Below are 25,231 nucleotides of genomic sequence, written 5' to 3'. Positions count from 1 at the left end.
CGGCTGCGTGGGCGGCCGCTTGCATGGGCGCCTGGGCGGGCGCCTGGGCGGACGCGTGGGCGGGCGCGCGATTTGAGTCCGCCCCCGCTTGGGCGCGGCGCGGGTCCCGGGACTGCCATCTCGGGATCGCTGATCTTCCGGCCGGCGGAGGCTTCATCATTGCATCGGCGGCGGCGGCGGCGGCGGCGGCGGCGGCGGCCTCAGAGCCGCGCTCCGACGCCATTGTGGCCGCGCGCTGCAGGGGGCGGCGGCTTGCTTCCGTCATCGTCAGGTCCGCCATAGATCCCGACGACGACGGCTCCTGCGTGGAGGAGCGGGATTCCTCCTCCCCCATGTTGATGGCGCGCGGCTTCTTCTTTTGGCCTTCTTCTTCTGGGCTGGCCGGCCTCTTCAGGAGGGAGGTAATTACCCTCCCCCTCGGCGTTCCCATATCGACGGGGGGCAGTGCAATCACCCCCCGCCTCGCCGCGTCCAACGCCGTCAGGTCGGCGACCGACGGGGCGACCCCCCGCACCTCATTTTCTTGGAGGCGCAAGTATACGGCCATCCATTGGGCCAACCCCGGCGACAGCCAGTTCCCCTTGACTAGCCGGACGAGAATCTCCGCGTCCCTCTTCATCCATCCCTTTGGGGACAGGGACGCGAGGGGCGCGGGTGTGGATGCGGCGGCGAGGGCGGCGGTAGCGTCGAAGGCGGTCCTGACTGCCGCGGAGGCGTCGGTGGCCGGGGTGACGGCGCTAGCGGCGGCGGTGGTGGCGGCGGCGGCAGCGGCGGCGGAGGAAATGGCGGCGGCGGTGGCGGCAGCGGTGTTGGCCGCGGTGGCGGCAGCGGTGGTGATGGCGGCGGCGGTGACGGCGGCAGTTACATTAGGTGCCGCTGCGGTCGTCGTCGTCGCCGTGTTGGTGTTCGAAACTGCGGCGGCGGGGGCCGCGGCGACGGCATCGGCGGCAGTTAGCGCAGCGGCGACAGCAGCGGCGGAGACGGCGGCGGCGGGCGCGTGAAAAACGCCCGTCGGCGTAGCATACGCCGCTGTTGGCGTATGCGTTAGGGCGATGTCGGGGGAGGGGTGCGGGGGACCCGCACCTACCCCTTCCCGGGGGGGGGGCTCCATTTCGGAGCCCGGACGACGCGCGGGAGTGGAGTCGCTCCCGAGCAGCCGAAGGAACAACGGGGCCGACTACCCAACCCCTTTTCACCGGTGAGACCCGCTGGTGGGAGGCCGGCTACTTGGGGGGTGCGAGCAAATCAGTCCCGAAGTCCTGGCAGGGGTTTCCGCCGGGAGCTATCCTCTCCTACGCAAATATTGATTGCGGGGTGTTGGGGGGGCGTGGCTACGTCTTCCCCAAGCGCGGAAACTGAAGTCGGCTCGTACTCGTAGAAATTGTTCTTGAAGCGACTGGCGAATCCTTACATCTTGCGCCAAATAAAGATTTTTCTTTCTTTCTTTCTTTCTTACATTGTGGAACTCCTGTCACTGCGCTTTTTAAGTGTCCAGCGGTTGACAGTGCAATATTGCAATTTAGACAAAATATATGAAATTTACCATTGGATTTAAATATTATTTGTTATGTAAATTGTTAAGTCTGTTCAGCTGTTGCATACCATACTATATTTAGGTACTTTGTCATAAAATGTTAATTAGAAACTTTCAAAAAGTGTTTTTTCAATTAAATATATGTACCATGTACATAAGTAATTAATTATTTTCAACATTTTTATAAGAGGTTCAAATAAAATGAAAATTATTTTGAATTTCAAAGTAGAATTCCATACAATATGTTAATGTCTTAATACGTTACAAATTTTCAACTGAAGACCATTTGAGTCGCCACAACTGTCTTGCAAATTTGACTACTTTGTAAGCAGAAGTAGTAAATGCAAGAGCTATGCTGGTACGGCAACGTGTTGCAGAAGTTGCTGACGATCTGGGACTGAAATGTGTTGCCAACCCCGCCAAATCCAAGTAAAGGGTCCTGACGTGATTTTGCAAAAGATTGTATATGTGCCTTAGCCCAGGCTAACACGTGGGGGCGAAAAGGATTAAGGAAGCGGTAGTAGAAACATAAGTAATGTTGACACTGTGTTATATTGTCTTGCATCCTATTTTGAAAATAAATCTATTTCTAAATAAAGGTTTACGTACACAATGCATTTTTGCTTCATTTTTATAAAATAATAAAACAAAATTACAACACATAAGACCAGCAGCATTTTTAGATATCGAGTAGGTACATCACTAGCTTGTCGACACTAGTGCTATGCGCATACAAAGGAACTAACTAATCAGTGAACCAATGAGTGTCTTATCAGTCTTTAGACATTTTAAAATTATTATCTGTGTTAAATAAGTATAGTGTATAGCTCATTTATTTTATAAACTTCAAAACTTCTTTAATTTGTAATTGATTGTTAAAACGTTGTTGAACAATTTTACGTAGGTACCTACCAGCGTAATTACTGAAAGATTATGAATTGATTTTTTGTAATGTGAGTGAGCAGTCTCATCTCTAGTTGGTTTGTGTTGTAAGCAAAATCACGAAGAGAAATTGAAGCTTTGGTTTGGCTTTGGGGATAATTCATAGTCATCGTCGCTCGTGCCCGGGATTATTGTTTAGTAACAATGTCTATCGGATCAGTGTATGAAACTGCCTATAAAGGTGATTTTAATCAAGTTAAAGTTAAAATTGATCAAAACGAGGCTTTAGCCAAGACTCCAGATTCGGTAAGCAGGCAATGGCAACAATTTCAAATGAATTTTAGTACTTATTGAATTGAATACATAATCATTCTATAACATTTTTGCAGAATGGTAGACTCCTGTTGCACTGGGCAGCTTTAGGTGGCAATGAAAACTTAGTAGATTACTTGATTGACTGTGGATGTGATGTGAATGCAATAGATGATACAAATTCGACTCCTTTAATATTGGCTGCATCAGCAGGAAGATATGAAGTAGTTCGATTATTAATTGGTAGGGGCGCCAATGTAAATCATAAAACGAATCGTGGCCAATCATCTTTACACTATGCCTGCTCCAAAGGTCACATTGAGGTAAAATTTTGTCATGGATATCTTGTCTTTGTTCATGCAATTTTTTTCACCTTAAATACCTATGGATAACATTCTTGTTAGTGAAATATTTCTATACAATTTTATAATAATGATTATATGATTTGGTAACTGAATATGTGGCCATCAGGCAATCTGTTTAACAACCCAGTCATGGCCACTACCCGATGTTTAAGATGCCAGTTGCTCTACTATAATAACATGACCTTCACTTGCTTCTTTTTCAAATGCCAACCCTAGTTCAGTTATTGGTTCAGTGGTGCAAAATACCAGAAACTATATAATACAGAACATTATTTTAAGATTTTCCTTTTTGTAAAACTAAGAATTATTTTGTATAATAGGTTGTAAAGATTTTACTGGATGCTGGGGCAAATGTCAATGAAAGTGATGTCCTAGGAGCTACACCCTTGCACAGAGCTGCTGCTCAAGGGAGAAACAACATTGTAGAACTGCTCTTGGAAACATCAGATGTCAATGTTGACCTTTGTGATTCAACAGGTTCTACTGCATTGTAAGTACCTTACAGGAAAGACTAGACATTCTTAGTTACTACATAAATACTATCTTATTGAACAACTGCATATTAGAGCATGATGATAAATATTTGTTTCACAATTTATTGGTGAAATAATTGAATCAAAAATTATGAAGTACACATCACATTATTTGGGCAAGTCCAAAACAAAGTGTTTTGCTTTATTTCACAAAATGCTACTTAAGTATGACATCACACCCGAGTTTCTTGTTTGAATCATGAACCTTTTTCTTTGGCTTTATTGATATGATGTCTAAACAAAATTTGTATCATATTTTTTATTCAAAGAATTTTAAACTTTCAAAATTATTTATAAATAACTATGGTATAGTTATTTATAAATAATTTTGAAAGTTTAAAATTCATTCTGTCATTGCTATCTTATTTTGAATGATATAACCTATAAAATATTTATGGCTTCAAAATGTGAACTAAAAATTTACGAAATTTTTTTCATTATGTATATTCTATCATATAATTAACTTATTTATTTTGTTTTAAGACCTTGTCATCATCTCTATTTTCAGGCATTTAGCATGTGAAGAGGATCGAGAGGCTACAGCATGCATGTTGGTTAAATCTGGTTCTAACATGCATATTAAAAATAAAGAAGAAAAGACTCCACTTGATCTTTGTTCTTTAAAATTAAGAAAAATGTTGTCTGAATTATTGAATTAGGAATGAGGTAATAAAAACATAAAAACTAAATTTGTACTTCTGATTACAAAACTTAAGACAAATCCTGATTATTGAGAGTCATGTGGTTTCCGCAAGCTAGAAGGCGATTACGAGAATAGGCTTACACTATCTGGTGCAGCTTAAACTACCTAGCTATAGCTAGTGAATCATTCAAAGCAGATACTGTGAAAAAAGCAATTTTAATTTTTTCAACAAAAAGAAATGCCAGAGCCAGTGTGATTGACACTTAAATGTGACAGTTGCAGACATGACTAGATAAGTGTCGTTGCGCGTTTTGTACACAATGAAACGTTGCAAACGGTCTCGCAACGTTTTCCAAACAGTCTATTTTCAAAACGATCTATTTGACAACGAACGTCCATAACAAATATTATTATCCGTTCCATAGTTCTAACGTGGTAGTAACTCTTGAGAATATGGGGTTATTTGTTGATGTCAACAAATATAAAATGCCGTACGGTTTCCGGTATATTAGAATAGGAGCTATCTATCTCTTTCTCATAGATGTCGTAAAAGGTGGCTAATATACTTACATGACTGACATACACTTGTAGATCGTTGTCAAAGTTAGTTGCAACGTTTGCGTTGTAAAGTTGACAAAACGTTGTCCAAACGATTACTGTTAAATAACGCCCAGTCCTAACTAGGGTACCTAAATATAAACAAGACAACAAACAAACAAGACACCCTGTCTTATTCAAAACATTCTGTTTTTCAAAATAATTTCCTTTTTGAATTTATTTTTCTTTGCCATGGATTCTCTGTTGAAAGTTAATGATGGAATCTATTATTACTTCTTGATTGGTGGATTATTTCTCAGTTATTTAATTTATCGAATAATTAATTCTGTTTTTGGAGATAATAATTATATACAAACAAATCTACGATTGCGAGGACATAGTTGGAGAAGCATTGAATGTAATAAATCTTTGCCATACAACATATATGTGAGTAATAAATCTTTGCCATACAACATATATGTGAATAATTCATGTAAAATATTGATTTCAACTTCACCGGCGACCCTGCATTTTACAAATTTTCATAAATTACCTACCATAATTTTAAATTGTTTGTTCCTTATATTATTTATTGAAGAATTTTTACATTCGTATTTTAGTGTACTGTTTGCGGTAAGCTAATGCTCCCGCTGGTTGGTTTATTCTGTGAGTGCTGTGCTCTGAGCGCCTGCAAAAGATGTCATGGAGCAATAGGAAAGAAAATTAGGTGTAAACCCATAACATGGCCTACAGATAAACCTTTCTATCATCATTGGGTAAATGGTAAATATTTTTCTTAAATTTGTATTTCTTTTTATTTTCTTTCTCTCATAGTATACTCCTAATTTCATGTTTAAACTTCAATACTTTCAATAAGTTTTTATGAATATTTGGTTTATAGTTGGAATACCACGAGGTGACGACAGCATTGATAATATAGAAGACTGTATCAAGAAGTTTTTTTGTAGCTGGTGCCAGAGAACTAAGATCTGCCCTGAGAATTCATTGAATGAATCGGAGGAAAGTATCTGTGTTGTTTTAATTTTGGTAACATTAAAACTGTGCTTTATAATAACACCAGACCTCGCATACAATAAGTCAACAGCCAGCCAAAAAGTTTTTAGTGTTGTTTGTTTGTTATGCTTTCACAACTGAACTACTGATAGTTAAGATGAACTAATGAAGATCAACATTTAAAATTTAATGAAAATCCAGGATCCAGCAATTTTTCTTATACTAATTAAGAACTAGCTGTTTAGCCCGCGACTTCGTCCGCGTAAATTTCGAGTTGAATCTTGATCATACAGTCAGATACAGACAAAAAATGTTTAAAAAAAATTCTCTATCTGTTTCAGTCAAAATATTAAATGTACAAAAAAAATATTTTTAGTGTTTTATTATATGTATAAATTTAGTTATTTTATCAATGACAATTTTGTCCACAGGTATGTGATTTTCAAAAGTACAAAAACATTATAATTCCTCCACCTTGCGTCCAAGTGGAAAAAGGAGAGATCAGGAGTATTAAGCCATTACAAGATAAAAATTGGGAACCTCTTATAATTTTTGGTAAGTGTAAGAATATTTTTGATAAATAAAAAAAATAGGGTTTCCTTTCTCTGCTTCAACCATATTTTATGGAGTGATAGATGAGAGATTTTTTATCATAACTAAAATTCATTTTCTATAAAATTTAATATTCATTTAATTTATAATTTAATGATCTCTAGCAAACCGGAAATCAGGAAGTAACAGGAGTGACGAGGTGCTTTCCATTTTCAAAGGACTTCTAAATCCTATACAGGTATGCCTTCCACAGGGCGAGTATTTGTTATAGGTTAAGTATGTTAAATTTTGCCAAAGCCTAAGGGCTTAAAGGCTAGGTTATAAGTAACCTGTGGCTTAGTGTATAATAAAGGGCAGGGCATCATGGACAGAGTTGAGCCAGTAAAAGCCAAAAATGCCTTTAGATATAAAGACATGACATAATTGTATATTAATGTTAAAGGTGGTAGACATCAGTAGTACGCCCCCTGAGAGCGTACTGAAATGGCTGCCGTCGCGGTGCCGAGTGCTGGTCGCCGGTGGGGACGGCACCGTCGCTTGGATCCTCAACACTTTATTAATGACTTCACATGTCAAAGTATGTTTTTTTTTCAATACATCTATGTTTGGAAATCCTTATGCGGGTAAACAATGCATGGGGTTTGTACAACACAAATCGAAGGTTTAAGGTTCATCCGAAAATCGGAAGAGATGTTATACTACATATCGTTTCGTGAAGTTTTCGACAGTAAATTTAACATGATACATACATACATGTACAGTCACGTCTGAATTTAATAGTGAAGATTTTATTGAAGGAAGGGGCAAATGTACATAAAATGCACATTGACCTGCGTATACTACAACCACCAGGACTTCTGGGAACAAGCTTAAGCTTTTTTAATAATAAAGCTTAAACTAATTAGTTATTTATAAATTAAAATATATAAATAACTAATTAGTTATTTATATATTTAAATGAAAAATTTTGACGTTGAAAGCATAATTAATCTATTTATTCTGTATCTGTATTCTTAAATCCCATTTCTTATTGGGGAATAATGCATTATTACCTATTTATTTCCTGTGTTTGTTTTCCAAGGCTGCCGTGGGCATCCTGCCTATGGGAACGGGTAACGACCTGTCGCGGGTGCTGGGCTGGGGCGCCACTTGCGGCTCTCACTTAGACGCGCACTCCATTGTAACCTCCCTTAGACATGCGCAAGAGCAGCCTCTTGACAGGTACATGTTAAGCATTCTTGGTTTGATTTCAATTACGAACACCGTGGCCATAAATTTAAAATTGTTATGGCACAATATATTATAAATACTATTGACTCTTCCATCATCAGCTGTGTCATAATATAAAATAAAATTACAATTTGTTATGGGTCCAGGACCCTTAAATGCGCTCTGCATTTCACTTATCTCGTAAGCAATAAATTTTTCAGTGATTTAAGTGTACCCCAGGCCCCGAAGCAAAGTGGCAGACCATTTAAATCATTGCTTTTTGACCACGTTGAACCCGCAACTTTGTTTTGTAAAAGAATGTGTGAACAAACATGTTAAATCGATTCTAGAGTTTTCCTGCGAAAGCTTAATTTTCGTATTCTCACACTGTTTTTCATTCCTTTTTGATACAGCCTGGTATTTCAGATGGAAGATCACTATAAAGCCAAAGCGCCGCCGGTTGGGTCGGTTACGACCGGACCGGGTGCTTTATGCCTACAATTACGCCAGCATCGGCGTGGACGCACAAGTAGCCCTCGATTTCCATCGCGCTCGCACACAGTTCCTCTATAGATATGCTAGCAGAACGCTTAATTATGTGAGTGTGAACTTGTTGCTCTTATGTTTTGGATGAATATTTAACCAATAACCAGAACTCAGAAACATACATGTGGTTTCCGCCATCTTAGATGGCGTACGCGTTCCTCGGAGCTGGGCGCGCGCTGGACGCGGGGCGGTGTGACGCGCTGGAGCGGCGCCTGCGCGTGCGGGCGGACGGCGCGGCGCTGGCGCTGCCGCCGCTGCAGGCGCTCGTCGCGCTCAACATCCCCTCCTGGGGCGCCGGCGTCGACCTCTGGCGTGAGTTGGCAGCACTAAATATATTAGGTCAAATCATATACTTAACTACCCTTAAAGTTTTCTTTCTTATGTGATGATTTCAACGATACTGCATGTTTTATACAGATTTAAATAAACATATAGGTATGAAGAAATGCCAAGCAATTTCTTGGGTTATTTAGCTTTAAGATAGATAATAAAAGGAGCATGAAATGAAAGAAAGAAAGAAAGAAAAATCGTTTATTTGGTACATTAACAAAATATAAATTGTCATTGAATGGTCGTCTTCACGTTTATTTTGGAATATTTACTTGGATCGGAAATGCATAGAGCATATAAGTACTATCGGTGAACTGTAACAAAGTGTTGCGTGGCCACACCTAATAAGTTCCGAGAAACCTCGAGAAGTTACATGGCGCTGTCGATAGACAATATAAGAGCCAATAAACAACACTCACACAACAGAATATTAGTAAGACATTTTTTTTTCAGGTTTGGGAAATGAAGGAGAAGTACCTGAACAGAGCTTAAATGATGGAAAACTTGAGGTAAATTACAGATTTTTGACACAGGTTTCTTTTAAGACATTTTTTGTTAAATAATATTAAATCTTGTTTTTATTTACACAGGTAGTAGGAATCTCGTCGTCATTTCACATAGCTCGACTACAATGTGGCCTAGCTGAACCCTACCGCTTTACTCAGGCGTCTAAATTAACGGTGAGTACTCTTACTGGTATTTTGTACACTTACTGATTCAGCAGGTTTTACCTTTCGGAAAGGTGCGCGGGGCCGCTTGTGACTACGATTCTTAAGAATCAGATTTACACGAAGCGACACCCCTCTGATGTCCGTAACATTGCAGGTAAACCCAACACAAAAATATTATTGGGTCATAGTTATATTAGTTATATGTATTATAAGTAAATATATATGTACAAATAGTATAAGGATGGACTTTTAATATCTTTTCTGAACTACTGAAGTTGTGTGTGGAGCAATTTTTTGATAACTTAAATTGTCAGGTAATGAACTTTTCAACTTCACAGATTGATATGGACGGTTCATGTGCAATGCAAGTGGACGGCGAGCCGTGGATGCAGGGCCCCGCCGTCATCATCATAGAGCACGCTGGTCAAAGCCTAATGCTGCGTTCTAATACGAACGAGGCAGATTGAAATGTCTGAAATAATAAAATTAAACATTTAGTTGGAACCACTTGCGATACGATACGACGCGACATATTAAAAAGCATACCCCAGTAAGTACGCCAAGTTCGGAGGTCAATGTCTACAATTTTTTTTCAATTTTTGAGAAAAAATTTAAGAGTATCATAAATGTCAGAATTTTCGGTTTTGACATACATTTTTTTTTAATATTTATGAAAGACAAGTTACGAACTAAAAGAGAACCAGAACGTCTTGAAAAATGTTTCAAGTAGATTTTTTGAGACTTAAACAGTGTGCTATGAAAAATTAAATAAAATTAGATACTAATAAATAAATTAGTTTGTAGTTTTTAGGGGTTAGTAACATAATGTGCTAGCACGCCGTCATAGCAGGAAAATAAAATACATTCCAAAGACGTGGCCGCGTCGTGTCGTAAATGCCTTAGGTTTAAACGAGTATCTAAATATGTAGGTATGTAATATATTTAATTGTCTCAAATGCATGGTTGCACAGATGTGAATATAGTTATTAAAGTCCTAAGTATTATGCAAATAAAAGTTTGAATTTGAATTTAAGTTTTAACGCAAGTTTTTTTTATTCCTTAACGATATGTGAGCAGACAAATTAAATTCTGTCATAGAAATCAATTTTAAACCTGTAGATTAAGCGGACTGTCTCAACACACAGCCCCACAGTACAGTTACAGAAAAAAAAGCCATCAAATACATCCTGTAAAAAACCCAAGTCTCGCAGCTCAGTCTTTCTTTCGTAAAAAATTGTGAGATCCATGTAATACCAAGTCGGTTAATCTATTTAGTCTCATATTTAAAAGGACCTTGTGTCTTAAGTTATTACATTTATTATTTATTATCATGCCAATATTAAAAATATTTTACGTTTAAACAAATAGATCGACTTGGACATTGCATGAAAACACAATTAGGTAATTTTACAATTATATTAGATTCTTTAGTCTATCGCGCCTCACGCGATTGAAACTCTCGTCTCCAACAAGCTATAAATGTATTATCTTTTCCAGGCTTGTTTTATCCACAACGAAATTATAGGGGGAAAATAGCCTGAATTGCTTCGAGAAAAGGATGGTACGGCCGTGTCGCTTTTTTTGCTCGACTTGGCGGGGCACTGCCGTGCCCCCAGATTGTGCTTACTACTGAGCCGTTACACGTCTATAGGTTCTAGTTTGTTTCGGGTTCCCGTGGGGTGTAGAGTAGTAAAAGATAAAAACAAAACTTTGATCTGGTAACATTATATTGATGAACGACAACTACATCAATAACAAAGAATTATAATTTTACAAAAACTATAAACTCTTCAGTTATAAGATTTAACATGTAATGGTCACGTAATAAAATAGATATCCATTCATAACTACTTTCATTAATTGCGTTTCTATAAAACAAGATTCAATATCACAAAACTAAAAATAAAATTATACAAAAATATAACAGTTACCTGTATTTATTCAGGAATGAATTTACGTAACACTTGGCAAGTCTAGTTCTTTTTAAGTAAAAATATTTTAACAGAAATAACAATTGTTAGTTTATTCCACAAGAGTAGTAATGTTATTGTGGACTATCTTAAAAATAATATATAAAAATAAACATCAATTCTAATTGGAATTAACTTTGCCGAGAGAATCACAATTTGGCACAAAAAAGTAAGTATTTACAACAACAATGTAATCTCAATAATTTTTAATATATCAACTTTGTTTATTATATTTTTCGGATATATTTCAAAAATAAACATTACTCTAAATAGATTGCTTTGGGACACATTTGTTTCATTACCAAATAATGTAATTATTTTACAGAAGGTACTAATAATAATCGGTTGTGATAGATTTTAAATTGTAGATTCAGTACACTGTGAGAAGGAAGACTGATTTCATTTTTGTTTCCTGTGTCAAAAAATATTTTGAAGCTTAAAACAATAAATCTTAAAATTAAATAAAAAAAAATAACTTAGTAATAGGAGATATGATAGCACCTAAAGCTCTGACAATATTGATCATTATGTAGTAGGTACTTTGCTATAAACTTACCACAAGAATATCATGATCCCTAATTTCGTCATTACTGTCATTAAATTTAATAATCAATAGCATAAATGACTATAGTGCAATCTTGAAGATACCTACTGCACTCACACCGTGTTGAAAATTATTGTGAATGTTTAACTAAATGCAACTAATCTAATGCAATGTATTTTAAGCTATAAATAATAATTAGCCTATTTAACTTGTACTACTTTGACTATGCCAAAATTGATTCTAAGTTGTTCTAGGAACACGAAAGTGAGTATAGTATGCGGTGCAAGCCTCGCGAATGCCGGAATGTATCCTTTGAAAAATGCTAAAGGGCTTTCTTTAGCAGTACTTTTGACGAGTTTGAAAATACTCTTCACTTCACCAGGTTTTGCGTTCATTGCCCTCGTTTTCAGGACATCTACTGGCTGCGTCATCGTCGTCGCTATGGCCCCCTGAAAACAAATTTAAAGTTTTATTCAGTGTGTTGGCGCTAAAAGTATTTTTTCATACACAAACAAAAGCTAATTGGTGCTTAAAATTATGTAACGCTATGCCGAAGAAGATGGAAGATAAATTCAGAATGGCGTAAGGTACATACATAAAAAGCATAAGTATACTTATTATTATTATAAGTACCAAGCTACTTACAGCTAAAAGACTAGAAGTGACATGTGTGACGACATTATCCGTAAAGTATGATGTGGCCAGCAGCATGACCTTGATCTGGTCGTAGAAAGCGATCTGTCCTATAGTCATGAGGACGGCGCGGCTGCACGTCATGCTGGCGCCGGCCCACAGCCGGAACACCCCCTCCCTGGATGTCACGCGCCACAGGCCGTGTATGGCATTCTTATAACTGAAAAAGTTAAAGTTCTGTTATGAACAAAAGTATCTCATTGCTGGTTCGAAAAAGTGTGAGAAACAGAAAGCGGTTACCGCATTTCTTGCCACGTAGATCTAACAAGTTTAAATATTAAGTTCATCATAGCCTGGAGATGATTTTGTGTATAAAAAAAAACATAACACAAAAATTAATAGCTAAGTATATAGGGAAGTTACAACATCCATATTGCTGAAGTCCAGTAATCTAGTTAATAATAGTAAATCCATAATTACTTCCTCCTTTGATCTGGTGGTAGCTTTATATCATTTTGCATCCTCACATTAACCAAATCTGCAGGGTTGCCAACAAATCCGCCCGCAAATCCTCCTAGGCCTGCTAGGAATGCTGACATGTAAAATGGTATAGGACTACCCTGAAATAATAAAAACATTGAGTATTATTTTGCAAGAGTTTATGTATGAACATAATAATATATGGTTGGGTTCTTTATCAAATTTCCAGACTGTAATTTTTCTACATATATAGGACACAAGCAAAAGCTTTAAAGTTTTGATTTCACATTATTTTTAAAGTATGATTATTTGGTAGATTAGTTAACTAATATTACACTAAAAATTCCAGTGTTTTAAAAGCTATCTGCAACTGAACAATAGTTTGGGAATTAAAGGTATAATCATTTTTCTTGACCATGTATTTCGTTTTTAATTTATTGAGGAAGACTCATAAAAAACTTACATCTTTTGGAGTAAGCCTCTGTTTAGCAACTTCATATATACCAAATCTTGCTGTCGAATAAGTCAACTGCCTGAGGAGTGATGCTGATATGCCATTATAAAGGCCAAAGAATCCTGTAATTATAATCTGAATATTTTATCAATATTTATTGTATAGTTCATATACCTAATCACATAAAACTGTGTAGGTTTATTGGGTGGGTTTTTTCTTAAAACATAGTGTTATTGCTAAATAGCAATAAATTATTATATATAATTATTATTAAAATATAACAAACTAATAATTTTACCTTGATTTTTAAGAACAATCCCAGTCAACTTAAACATTGAAATGTTTTTTCCTTTCTGAGTTTGCATCTGTACTTTGAGCAGATCTAGTGGGTGTGTGATGGCCGCCGCTGCAGCTGATGCTAGACCTCCAAAATACCATTCTGACAATCTCACTTCTTTCGTTTTTGCCATTTCATGAATTCTGTAACAAGTTATGTGATTTCTATACCATATTTTTATAGTCAGAGCAAGCAGTCTTGAAGACTCCAAGGCCACCTACAGTTGATGAAGGATGGTTTAATCATGGAATTGAGATGAAAGAAGTAACGGTTTGCTACGGTATCACTTTATAGAGAATCCTAAGTGTACAAGACTTTTCTATCTGCATAAAAAGAGAAGTAGCTGACACATACTATTGTTTTCTCTTCACTTTCAAATCAGCATGGAAGCTTACAATTATTCGCCTTTTACAACATCCATTGGAAAACTTAAATCTATGAAAAAAAAGTTACAAATATTTTATAATAATACAGTAAATGTTGTCAATAATTAAATTTACATACATTAATAGCCTACAGCTTATAAAACATATTAATGGCCCTCCATTTTCCAATTGCTTTACATGATCTATTGTCTTCATTATAAAATAAAGAATAGTTAAGTTAATAGGTACCTATAAATTTGATTTAGAAATTTTTTTGAGTTCTATTTGTGAGTGATTTGTGGAGGACAGAAATTTATAGAATAGTCAAGTGAACCATGGGCCCGAATTGGAATTACACAAGGTTCAATTGGGAAATCACAAAGATGTGAGAGAACCGTTATTTTATTTTGATGTGGTATTAATATGGCTGGGTTTGTTGCTGCTTCAAATGGTAAAATATTGCCTGTCTGAAAGGTTTCACCATTTAAGTGTCATGGCAATTCAATCAAGGAATTGCTAAAAAACATTAGATTCTACTTCTAGGCTAGCTGCAATCTGTCGCTATTTTAATCTCAATTCTATCACAGCTGAACGTAGCCTTTGTCTTTTCCAGACTCTGACTTCCTCATAACTGATTAAAACGTGATCATTTGTATGATGTTAAAATACTCACTTTGTTTAAACGAAATAAATCGTTTGCTGTTGTTAGTAATTCGATATCTTGAAACTTTGCTTTTCTTCGTTCTATTTCTGCCATAATACGTATTTGTTACAAGGATTAAAAGCACCTATTTAACATCAGAAATCGCACTTTTTATGAAATTAAATGCAGCAATGAAACTAATGACAAAAGTGTCACTGTATTATTTCCAATCAAACTGTAAGTTACGATTCAATACAAAAATGTTACGCACAGATTTTATTTAACAAAAAGCGAAATGTTTGCTTGCATTTCTAATTTTTCAGTTTGCAGTACAAACAAGTCAAATTCAATTATCTGTGCGAAACTCCGAATGTGTGCGGCCCTAAACTGCTGTAATGTGAATCTGCCGTCTGCTTGACTGACATTGACAAGACCAGATAATCATCATATTGTTGACATTGACAGTAGGTAATTAACTTTCGAACGAAACATTACTCTTTCTTTGCAGTGGGATTGATTTTCACCAACACCAATACGTTATATTATTGTACAGATTACTTACTATGTCAAAATTATTCGTGAAATTGGTGAAATGCTAATTAAATGCATTTTTTCACCGAGACATAGTTATTAAGTTAAAATTTTAGGCAATTTTTTTGTAGGTACATATTTTTTACGTGCATAACCTATAAACGTAAGTAAACAAATTGTTTTTTATGTTTATTTCGTTCTTTTTACTTTGATTTATTATGATTCAATTTTGGGGTGCTTCAGTTATACAATTACAATAAATTATATATCATTGCATGCTGAATGAATGCATAAACCAACTTTTTATGATTGACCTGGGTATTGGACGTTTATCTATATGTATGCCGGCTTAATTTTTCAGCTGTCCTCAAATCAACAAGAATTTTTTCTATATATTTATAACATAACTATCAAACTACAATTTTAATAATGTATTTAATTGGAATACAAAAATTGAAACAAAATGAAATAGTTTCAAGGTGTGCCAAATTTGGATGTTCCGAAATCAACATCTATACTAATATTATAAAGCTGAAGAATTTGTTTATTTGATTGAACGCGCTAATCTCAGGAACTTTGTGTTGAATAGACCATTTATTGAGGAAGGCTTTAGGCTATATAACATCATGCTGCATATTAGTATACCTCTAGGTTCAGATTCGAGATATACTAATTTAACAGAGTAGTGGTTTAATTTAAAACGGAGCACTCGGTAAAATAAAAGATATTTTATTTTAAGTTACATATTAGATAAGAAGTACAGACATGACATGAAAGATAAAAACAAAATATATAAAAAATAGAATCAATTCAAAGATGAAGTTAGAAGAAGAAACCTCTTAAACTCTAAAGAGGTTGGTCTCTCCACTATACTGTAATTATAATGAGCTAATAAATAATAAAGAATGTGAAAAAAAAAATGAAAATTATTCATCCTACGGGCTTCAATGATGCCCAAAATAACTATGAGCACAGCTAGTCCACAATATAACTTAACTTTTATTTTTCAACAAATTTACCTACTTTATATTTTTTGTATCTTTTCTGAATATTAAAGTATATTCTTCAATTGAATATATTATTTTAGCAATTAGAATTTAATTTTAAATCCTGGAATGCAAAATTTTGGTCCCACCAGACATGACAGACTAGTGACGGCATTTTTAATTAAATGCAGAAAAGTAGTGTTGTATGTATTACTGTAACTCTTCCACCGATGATGCTAGTATAATCTGATCGTCAGCATAGGGAAAACATTTGACGAGTAACTCATTCATCCTTAAACCACTTTCAGACTCTTTCAAATCTGTCAAACAACTATCCATGAATATATTGAGCCACGGTGACTCAACACATCTCTGTCTGCCACCTTTCTTGATTGAACAATTCAGTGTGCATCCCGTTAATCCGTACACAAGCACTTGAATCCTTATATAAATATTTCAGTGCTCATATCAAGGAACTGCTCACTCCATGCATACCTAGTGCTGACCATAATTCATTCCAATCTACTCTTTCATAGGCCTTTTCAAGATCCACGAATGAGCAATATACTTTCTGGCCCTTGTTCCAAATCTTTTCTGCTAGGCATCACAATGAAAAGACCTGATCCGTACATCCTATTCACTTTAGAAATCCTGCTTGGGCATCCAATATTTTAATATTAAATCACATCGGCTTTTAATATTTTTATTATTTACATACATAAAATCACGCCTCTTTCCTGGAGGGGTAGGCTGAGACTACATCTTTCCAGTTGCCACGACCTCTACATACTTCCTTCGCTTCATCCACATTCATAACTCTCTTCATGCAAGCTCGGCGGTTTCGGGTACTCTTGACTTGACCCTTTGCCAGGACGTCTTTAATTTTACAGAAAATATAATAACTGGACTAATAATTATATAAAATGCAAGTTTGAATCGAATCGAAAATCGAAGTTTATTTGCGACCGGTTAAAATAATGAAAATGCCCATATACATATGTATAAGCGTTATAGATTATTTTACACTATGTCCACCTTTTTTCTACGTCTATGTCTAAAGGTCTACTACCTACCTTAACCTACCTTACCTTGAAACAAAGTAAGGTATAGTATTTTGTTTCATACTCAGCTAACTTTTACCTCTTCTAATTAGAATTAGCCCAAAAAGTTAGAATTTAAAGCTTACGAAAACTAACCTTATTAAGCAGACAGGTAGGTGTGTAAGCATATATTTTTTTAGGCGATGGACTAGCAACCTGTCTATATTTGAAACACAATTCTATAATTAAGCCAAACAACTGATTGTGGTCTATCAGTCCTTTCAAGACTGGTGGCTCTGTCGACCCTGCAAGGGATATAGACGAAACTGTGTGTGTGTGTAGGTAGGTGTATAGCAAATCTTGTACTTGTTTTTGTTAAGGATCATGGGTCTTTAATGTTCGTAAAGCCCACTTTACGAAAATTAAAGTGGGTCTATATACATACATATATGGTCGGTCCCAACAGACCATATTATTTTTATTTTAAGACATCGAAATGTATTGATGATCCTGGCTGGCATTTTCGTAATGGGCGTAGTATTATGAAGTTCAGTTCGGAGATGACAATACGATGTGCGATCTAAGACTAGAGAAATTTAGAAAAAAATTACGACAGTCGTCTGTCCTCTGCGGAAGAGGAACCACTCAACCGCTGGATACAAACGCGAAAATATACCTACCTACGGAATTGATCGCTTCAGACATGTTGCCAACCATTGAACACCATTAAATTGATCGACCAAACTACTTATAAAATATGATTTCAGCGATAAGATAATGGTTTATTCATACTTATTTTGTCATCCCTATCTTTTGCGAAAATGCACTCTTTAGTGAGCTTTGAGTTATGAAATACTTACTTAGCTTCAGAAGGCACAAACAAGAAAGGATTAATAAGCCTTCACTTGCTACGTCCAGCCCTTGCAAATTATTCCTGATGCATGAAACTACTTCCATATCATCACTCTCATTACATGCTTCGCACACACACACTTTATTGATTAACGTATCGTATATGATAGATAAGAGCTTAAGATAATGGAAATGTGATATTAGTAAGTAGATATAAATATTCGTACCGCAAAACATATTTAAAATCATTACATTTTCATTTCAGAATGGCTACAGATATCGTGTCATTGCTACAGTTAGAAAATGGATTTTCAGGAAGAGTTATAACCGTAAAGGAGATTATGAACTGCGACAGTTCATTCATTATCAGTTGTATTCTGAGCCATTGCATTAAAAATAAATCTGCTGTTGTTTTAGTATCGGCTCACAACTCGTTGTCACATTATCAAAACGTTGGTATAAAAATGAATTACAGCTTACAGAAACACATTGACTCTGAATTGATTAAGTTCTGCGATTTAGGTCACGAATATGCTGATTATCTAATAAATGATAAAAATGGGTCCATTGATAATTTTATAACAAAAGTAACTGAAATAATGACTCAAATGCAAGACAAATACGAAACTGTAAACATAATTTTGGATGGCATCACACATTTATTTGACATGGATTATAATGTAAGAGATGTGAATTTATTTTGTAAAGAAATTGTCAAAAAAGCTAGAAGTAATAATAGCAAATCATTTGTAATTTTTCATTGTAACGTTGCAAGCGATGACGATGTTTCAAATGTGATAGCGAATCTTCTGTCTCATAAATCTGATTTACTTCTGGAAGTAGAAAATTTACCATCGGGATGGAGTACTGATGTATCTGGACACCTCACAATAAAATATATTGGCAAAAAATTCGAACCCGACCATTTATTTTCTAATTTGAAATCAAATAAATATCTCTTCAAGTTGTTTGATAGAGGCGTTAAATTATTGGCACCAGGTACTGTTTAAATCAAATATTTTTTTTTAAATATAAGGAATGAATGACATATAAAAATAAATTGTTTTATTTTATGTACGTAAATGCAACAGTATGATCCCCAAAAGTAGAACTTAGTTTGACGCCACTCCGAATTTAATGCGCTACACGTTTTTTCCTTGGTTGGGCTAGATTAAAATAATTGATGTTTAGCGAAATTGTTAATCGAAAATAAAACCAAGTTAGTAAGTGTGTGCTACTAGCTGCTTGTCTACCCGTGAGATTGTAAAATCTAAATAATGGAAATGCTAAAAAACTTTGGATTATGATAAGCAAAAATCTTAATGTCAATTCTATCATGAAGCCAGCTGAATGTGGCCTTCCAATCTTTTCGAGGCTGTTGGCTTTTTATACCCCTACAAGGAATTGTGAGGTATTTTTCCTTTAGTCGCCGTCTACGATATCCACAGTAAGGTGCTAATATTCTTCTGCATCGGAAACAATACGGCCAACAATATAGATTAAGTTTTAATATATTATAACAACGTATTTCGGCGCCATTACCATGGGCCACTGAACAGCGCATGAAATTTTCATTTGTGGTGATTAACCGTTGCCCCAGCGACCGTTCAAAGTAAAATGTTGTATTTTGACCAATGCTCAGTCCACGTGAAGACGAGGGCGAAGACCGGCTTGCTTCACCTTTATGTAATTACCATGCCAAACATGTTGACGCATTTCTCTTTTATTTCAAAGTCTAACCCAAATTACTCAGTTGTGTAATCGTTCAGAATGATTGATTGTTTTACGTATTGTAAATTAATAGAGTTTGTATTGGGCCGGTGTTTTATGGTGACAGTTTAAAAGTGCAGTAAGAGTAAAGTTGCTGCTTAGACGGCTTCAAAAAGTGATGCGATGACTCAAAGTCTGCCTACTCCCGATAAACATCATGGTTTACGCGCTGTCACCGAAGAAAAGCTGATTGTAAGTAACTTATGAATCAAAATCTAAAACTTTCACCTAACAAAATTATAAAAAAATTGTGTGATGCCCAGTAAAAATTAGGAGAATTGAATTACTTATGTACCTAATAGCAGATAATTAGGTATAATATCTTCATTGACTACCGAATAGATATATAATTAGTTCAATTATTAGAAATAATTTTAAATTAATTAGAATAGTACCACTACGTCTCTTTCCCATGTATATCGTAAAAGGCGACTAAGGGATAGGCTTATATACTTAGGATTCTTCGTTTAGGCGATGGACTAGCAACCTGTCACTATTTGAATCTCAATTCTATCAAGCCAAACAGCTGAACTGAGAAGTGGCCCATTAGCGAGTCGGGTGTCGTAATGAGAATTAGCCCTAATGCGCCTAAACAAACGTGGCCTTTCAGTCTTTTGAAGACTATTGGCTCTGTCTACCTGCTGCAAGGGATTTCGACGTGATTATATTTTACGTATATGTTAATAATTATTAAAACTTTTCGATTAATACCAAATAATTAATATGAAAGAGACTGTTGGGTAACGGTAATAAGTCAGTTGTTCTGTCGATGAACAGCCCAGTGGCAATGGGTCGTAGGAGCACGGTTGCCGTTTCGCTTCACAGTTTATTCGAATATCTATAATACGTATGTTTTAAATAACACTAGGTTCCTACTGTCAATTAATATAGTTAGGTATTAAATGTCTTGTGGTTTCGGCTCTTTACAATATAACCAGACCTAAACTCTCAGAGATATCGGAAACAGCAGCTAAGGGAATAAGCATTTGGACCATTAAACGATAAACTTGCGAATCTTTCTTGGATTGTTGTTTCCGATACGAGTTCCTACTTGAAGTATTAAGCTTTGACGTTAGTGTGGTGGTAAAGTGGATATTTCGTTTCCCATATAGTTAAGGTTATGCCTGCAGTTTTTTACAAGCGTTGATCTCTAATCTTACGAACAAGTACCTGTATACTGAACCTATTTACATATTATCTTCTCTCTGCTGAGTAATACCTACTTACCGGACGTTTTGTGTGCACAAAAATATCCCTAGTGTACAAAAATAGAGTAACCGTGCTCTTGAATTGACTCTACATAGGTTGCCACTTATATAGGAAGTGAAGTGAGCATTCTAAGGTCAGGGTGGGATTAATTTGTATTTTGCATGCACGCACACATTATCAGCGCATGCAACTATTGTTACTTTCCATAGGTACTTTTGTGAGAGTTCTTAGGAAATAATAGCTGAGGTTCCATTCCTAGATTTAGGTTATAATATATTATAGATAATACACCTATATATAGTTAAGTCTATATCCCTTGCGGGGTAGACAGAGCTGACAGTCTTGGAAAGACTCAAAGAGAAACTGAATTGAGATTCAAATTGTGAAAGGTTGCTTACCCATCGCCTACAAAAGGAATCCCAAGTTTATTAGCCTATCCCTGAGCCACCTTTTAAAACATCCATAGGAAAGAGATGGAGTGTCCTATTTTGAAGTGCCGGAAGCTAAACGGCACTAATATATTATTTGACGGCCTCTGTGGCGCAGCGGTAGTACGCATGCCTGTGATACCGGAGGCCCGGGTTCGGCGAGGGCATGATGAGAAAAGAACTTTTTCTGATTGGTCTGGGTTTTGGATGTTTATCTTTATAAGTATTTATTATAAAATAAGGTATCATACTAGTAGAGATAGTATCTTGTCACACAAGTCTCAAACTTACTTACTCTTAGTTAGCCTCTACTCAATCTGTGTTATTATTCCAGTATATATTTATTTATGATTTATGATATTATAACAAACTATTGATGCAACTATTGAATGTGTAGAATACTTTTGTGCATAGGTACATAGATGGACTATGGAACAGGAAACGATTAGTGTACCTACTTTTGACAAGGGTGGTGCTGCTAGCGAAAATTAGCAAGTCTCATATTTCTATTATACACACTCAACTAAAGAAAATAAAATGGATCATTTGTGGCCTGAGTAAGAGTCGTAAGTCGCTTCATGTACACACTCATTCCTGAATTATCTTTGTCAAAAGCGGACCCCGAGTTTCTTTCCAAAGAGGTAACGACGCAACCGGGACCAATCCTATGGGGCCCGATCCTTACAGAGTTTAGCGGCCTTTCTACAATTTTATCGGCGCAACCAGGACTATTCTAGTGAGGTTCACTTCAATGCGGCTTTTTTTAAATCTAGTTATGTGTAACAGGTGGCGGTGCGCGTGCGGCCTCTGAGATCAGATGAAGGTCCCCGCATCGTGCACGTGGTCAGCGATAAGGTACTTACTATCAAAGCAATTATGTAATATAATGACGTTTCTTGTACATTTTATCATAAACTTTTTTAAGTAAATATATCAATGAGTACAGCGAAAGGTTATTAATTCAGTAACTAGATAGTTGTTAAAACACGAAATTTCAAAAACTTGACCTACGAGTACCTTCCTAATAAAATACAGATATAAATCGATAGAAAGAAAATTGTAGATACTTACTCTCGTCTATTACTCTCGTGGTAACGAATGTATGGAAAAATTCGAGAGTAAGATACAATTCGTAACATATAAATTAGCCTGTAATAGGTTTTTTTTTACAATCCTTTGGAAAAAGAAGTCGAATAATATTACGGCGATCGATTTTTCAAAATGTAAAAGGTAGGTATTACTCACTTTCTTAAATTTCTAATACCTAAGGCAATTTAATTTATCAACTTGGCATCATGTAAGTCAAGGCAACAAATGAGATTCCTACCTATAAATGTAGGTAAGTACCTGGTTTGGTCTGGGAGCGAAAAAACTTGCAATTTTCTTGCAGTTTATAGTTCCTAGGTTATTTTCTCAATAGGTCTACTATTTTTTACTAAATAATTTCTACAAGCTCATCATGTACTAATAGGACTCATATTAAAAATGCATTTTGATAGGTAGTTCGTTACTACTATGATTATTAGTACAATATTAACTTAATAATAATAAGGTACATGGCACTATAAAATTTGTTGGTGGAAAAACAGGTTGGCAAAATTTTTTTCTCCCATCTCATAATGAAGTTCACAATTGCATTTTCAAAGCTCAGGAGTTTTCATACTGGAACAAAATGCACCCACATCTTTCGGAATTGAGCGCAATTATACAGACAGAAAATAGTAGGACTTTTTTTTATAAATATAGTGATTATTGGTTCGAAAGCGTATAGGTATATAGGTGTGTTGGTTTCTAATATCATCGCAAACATATTCCGTGGTTTTTACTCTCACTATTCCCTATCCAACTTTCTGAGATCGAAATGTCTTTATTGTATTCAGTGTAAATATTTGTAAAAGGTCTGAAGAAAGATAACTGTAAGTACTTAGTAACTGGACATTTTAAATAGGTATGTTTAAGTTGAGTTCCAAATTTTGTGTTTTTTATTTCGTAAGAAGTAAGTAGTTCTAAGTAGGTAGAAATTTATAAAATCAATTTACAAGCATTTTTAGTGGTTATTGCGTCAGACAGACACTGCATATTTTTTGGCAACAATTCTTTCTATATATATATATATATTTATATATATAGTATTTTGGCACAATACAGTGCATCATCGTTTAAGTCTTTTTTGGAAAAAAATTAGGACTCATTGTGTCAGACTACTAACTTTTACGTATCAATTTACATATAGGGGAATAATTATGTACGTAATACGATTATGAGTTACAGCGGGCAGTCACACGGTTTTCGAGATTTCATGTTTAAGTATTCACCAAATGACCTTTCGACTTTAGACCTACAAATTGATATACTAAAGAGACAATTTTGTTATTTTTATAGATAACATTAATATTTACTAAACACTAGTTATGTTATTGCATACCTACTTAATTGTTATGAAAAAATATTTTATGATATTTTACAAGCTCTCTTTTAGAAAGTTAGAAACGTTTAAGAGTAGGTAGGACATGATAATTAATTCTGTAAGTAATAAAAGGAAGTTGCATGTTTATTACACAGTTAATACAACATTGTTACTGGAAATGTCCTTAACTGACATTGATATATTAAGTACATACAACAGCAAATGGTAAATTAATGGAAGAAACTGCCTGTTGATACAGCATATCATTCCATAAATTGTAACAAAAAAATGTGTTCGGTACTTACTATAACTGAATATAAAACGATTCAGAATAAATGCAATCTCATTCTCATAGCTTTGAAATACGGAGCGTCGACGGCTCGGCGTCCGTTTGTTATAAGCGCAAAGTTGTAAATAAATAAATTTGGTACATACTGTTCGGGGCACTGCTCTCTCTATTCACAAGATAATCCGATGATGACAGATGCTGGTGTTGCAAGAGGAAGCGGACAGTCGGCGCGACGTGTTGCGCCTGCGCCGGGGGAACGACAAGCACTACGTATACGACCGCGTTTTTGGCGAGGACAGCACGCAGGTATACGTCACGCACTCACATAATAATGAACTAGAGTAAATATTCGCTTCAAAATTATTACTCATATTATGTCACTGACAGTCACTTGCTACATGTTACTGTTGCGCAATTTTAGCGGCAGCGTTGATAAGATCAGTTGCTATCAAATATTAAAGATTTGATTTCAGCTCTTGAACTTTGAAGGTTATGTATGCCGGCCGAACAGAATGCTCGTTAATATTTTTTTTATCGATAGCTTAGTAGATACGGTGAATTATCTTTGGTTTTTACATCAATTGTTTTTGTTCCGAAATCGAATGTTACCAATTTCTTTTTTTGAAAATAAATGATAATTTTTCTGGAGTTCGTCCGGGTTGATATCCTCTGTGGCGATGAGCCGTCTATGTCTGAAGATAAGTTATATCCGTCTGACTACGCTGCCTCCTACGACTTTTATATGTAAGAAAAATAACAAGATTTAAAAAATTGGTTTTATACACATATACATATCTCTCTAAATAATTTATATCAAATGTCAATTGTACGTAGGAGGAGGTGTACGATGTAGTTTGTGCCCCGCTGGTGGGTAACACGCTCAAAGGATTTGCGGGGGCGGTGTTTGCATATGGAGCCACCGGCGCCGGAAAGACCCACACCATGACCGGCCTCATGTCCAGGGCCCTTAGTCATCTTTTCACCAGCATCGCAGAGAGCGAGGACTCCAATGCTTATGAGGTACTGATCTTTTAAAATAATTTAACATTCAGAGCACCTTATTTCTAGAACATCAATATATCTATGTATATATATTTTTTTAATTAAAATTTGATTTGAAAAAAGTTTCTTTAGATTCGGCAGAGGAATCCATCATATTTTCATT

General features: G+C 36.0%; 5 protein-coding genes across 10 annotated transcripts in view; 4 read left to right on the top strand and 1 right to left on the bottom strand.

Moving 5' to 3' along the window:
* Window positions 1-2,361: 2,361 nt before the first annotated feature.
* On the top strand, window positions 2,362-4,315 carry LOC106142504 (26S proteasome non-ATPase regulatory subunit 10). Its single transcript, XM_013344285.2, has 4 exons — window positions 2,362-2,722; window positions 2,806-3,051; window positions 3,414-3,583; window positions 4,135-4,315. The coding sequence occupies exons 1-4, from the start codon at window positions 2,621-2,623 to the stop codon at window positions 4,283-4,285; spliced, it is 669 nt and encodes a 222-aa protein (XP_013199739.2). The 5' UTR covers window positions 2,362-2,620; the 3' UTR covers window positions 4,286-4,315.
* A 117-nt stretch (window positions 4,316-4,432) lies between these two features.
* LOC106142503 (diacylglycerol kinase epsilon) lies at window positions 4,433-10,754 on the top strand. 3 transcript variants are annotated; one of them, XM_060946779.1, is made up of 12 exons: window positions 4,435-5,253; window positions 5,427-5,589; window positions 5,708-5,827; window positions 6,253-6,375; window positions 6,537-6,610; window positions 6,815-6,949; window positions 7,454-7,593; window positions 8,008-8,179; window positions 8,271-8,439; window positions 8,911-8,966; window positions 9,048-9,137; window positions 9,467-10,754. In XM_060946779.1, the coding sequence occupies exons 1-12, from the start codon at window positions 5,059-5,061 to the stop codon at window positions 9,593-9,595; spliced, it is 1,566 nt and encodes a 521-aa protein (XP_060802762.1). In that variant the 5' UTR covers window positions 4,435-5,058; the 3' UTR covers window positions 9,596-10,754. The 3 variants fall into 3 exon arrangements, with proteins under 3 accessions (XP_060802764.1, XP_060802762.1, XP_060802763.1); XM_060946780.1 differs by lacking the exon at window positions 4,435-5,253 and adding an exon at window positions 5,266-5,286; XM_060946781.1 differs by lacking the exons at window positions 8,911-8,966; window positions 9,048-9,137; window positions 9,467-10,754 and having other exon boundaries at window positions 4,433-5,253; window positions 7,995-8,179; window positions 8,271-8,410.
* An 83-nt stretch (window positions 10,755-10,837) lies between these two features.
* Window positions 10,838-24,352, bottom strand: LOC106142524 (mitochondrial dicarboxylate carrier). 3 transcript variants are annotated; one of them, XM_013344315.2, is made up of 6 exons: window positions 24,213-24,352; window positions 13,508-13,689; window positions 13,219-13,331; window positions 12,756-12,895; window positions 12,288-12,495; window positions 10,838-12,091 (listed from the first exon to the last, which is right to left on the bottom strand). In XM_013344315.2, exons 2-6 carry the CDS (start codon window positions 13,677-13,679, stop codon window positions 11,843-11,845), a joined length of 882 nt encoding a protein of 293 aa, XP_013199769.2. In that variant the 5' UTR covers window positions 13,680-13,689; window positions 24,213-24,352; the 3' UTR covers window positions 10,838-11,842. The 3 variants fall into 3 exon arrangements, with proteins under 3 accessions (XP_013199769.2, XP_060802765.1, XP_013199768.2); XM_060946782.1 differs by lacking the exon at window positions 24,213-24,352 and adding an exon at window positions 17,972-18,114; XM_013344314.2 differs by lacking the exon at window positions 24,213-24,352 and adding an exon at window positions 14,585-14,955.
* Window positions 15,060-19,123, top strand: LOC106142525 (elongator complex protein 6). The gene is made up of 2 exons (XM_013344316.2): window positions 15,060-15,248; window positions 18,229-19,123. The coding sequence occupies exon 2, from the start codon at window positions 18,230-18,232 to the stop codon at window positions 18,971-18,973; it is 744 nt and encodes a 247-aa protein (XP_013199770.2). The 5' UTR covers window positions 15,060-15,248; window position 18,229; the 3' UTR covers window positions 18,974-19,123.
* LOC106142523 (kinesin-like protein KIF19) overlaps window positions 19,370-25,231 on the top strand; it is a 22,181-nt gene continuing 16,319 nt past the window's right edge. The window contains exons 1-4 of one of the 2 annotated variants that reach the window (XM_013344312.2): window positions 19,370-19,925; window positions 22,157-22,225; window positions 24,262-24,372; window positions 24,901-25,086. In XM_013344312.2, coding sequence (XP_013199766.1) covers window positions 19,857-19,925; window positions 22,157-22,225; window positions 24,262-24,372; window positions 24,901-25,086 — 435 coding nt within the window. In that variant the 5' untranslated portion in view covers window positions 19,370-19,856. Of the gene's footprint in view, window positions 19,926-22,156; window positions 22,226-24,261; window positions 24,373-24,652; window positions 24,811-24,900; window positions 25,087-25,231 lie in introns of those variants that run through there. The other variant, XM_013344313.2, reaches the window with a different exon arrangement.

Source organism: Amyelois transitella, chromosome 12, assembly GCF_032362555.1.
Source record: "Amyelois transitella isolate CPQ chromosome 12, ilAmyTran1.1, whole genome shotgun sequence".
NCBI lineage: Eukaryota > Metazoa > Arthropoda > Insecta > Lepidoptera > Pyralidae > Amyelois > Amyelois transitella.
This window is presented reverse-complemented; position numbering and strand designations above follow the sequence as displayed.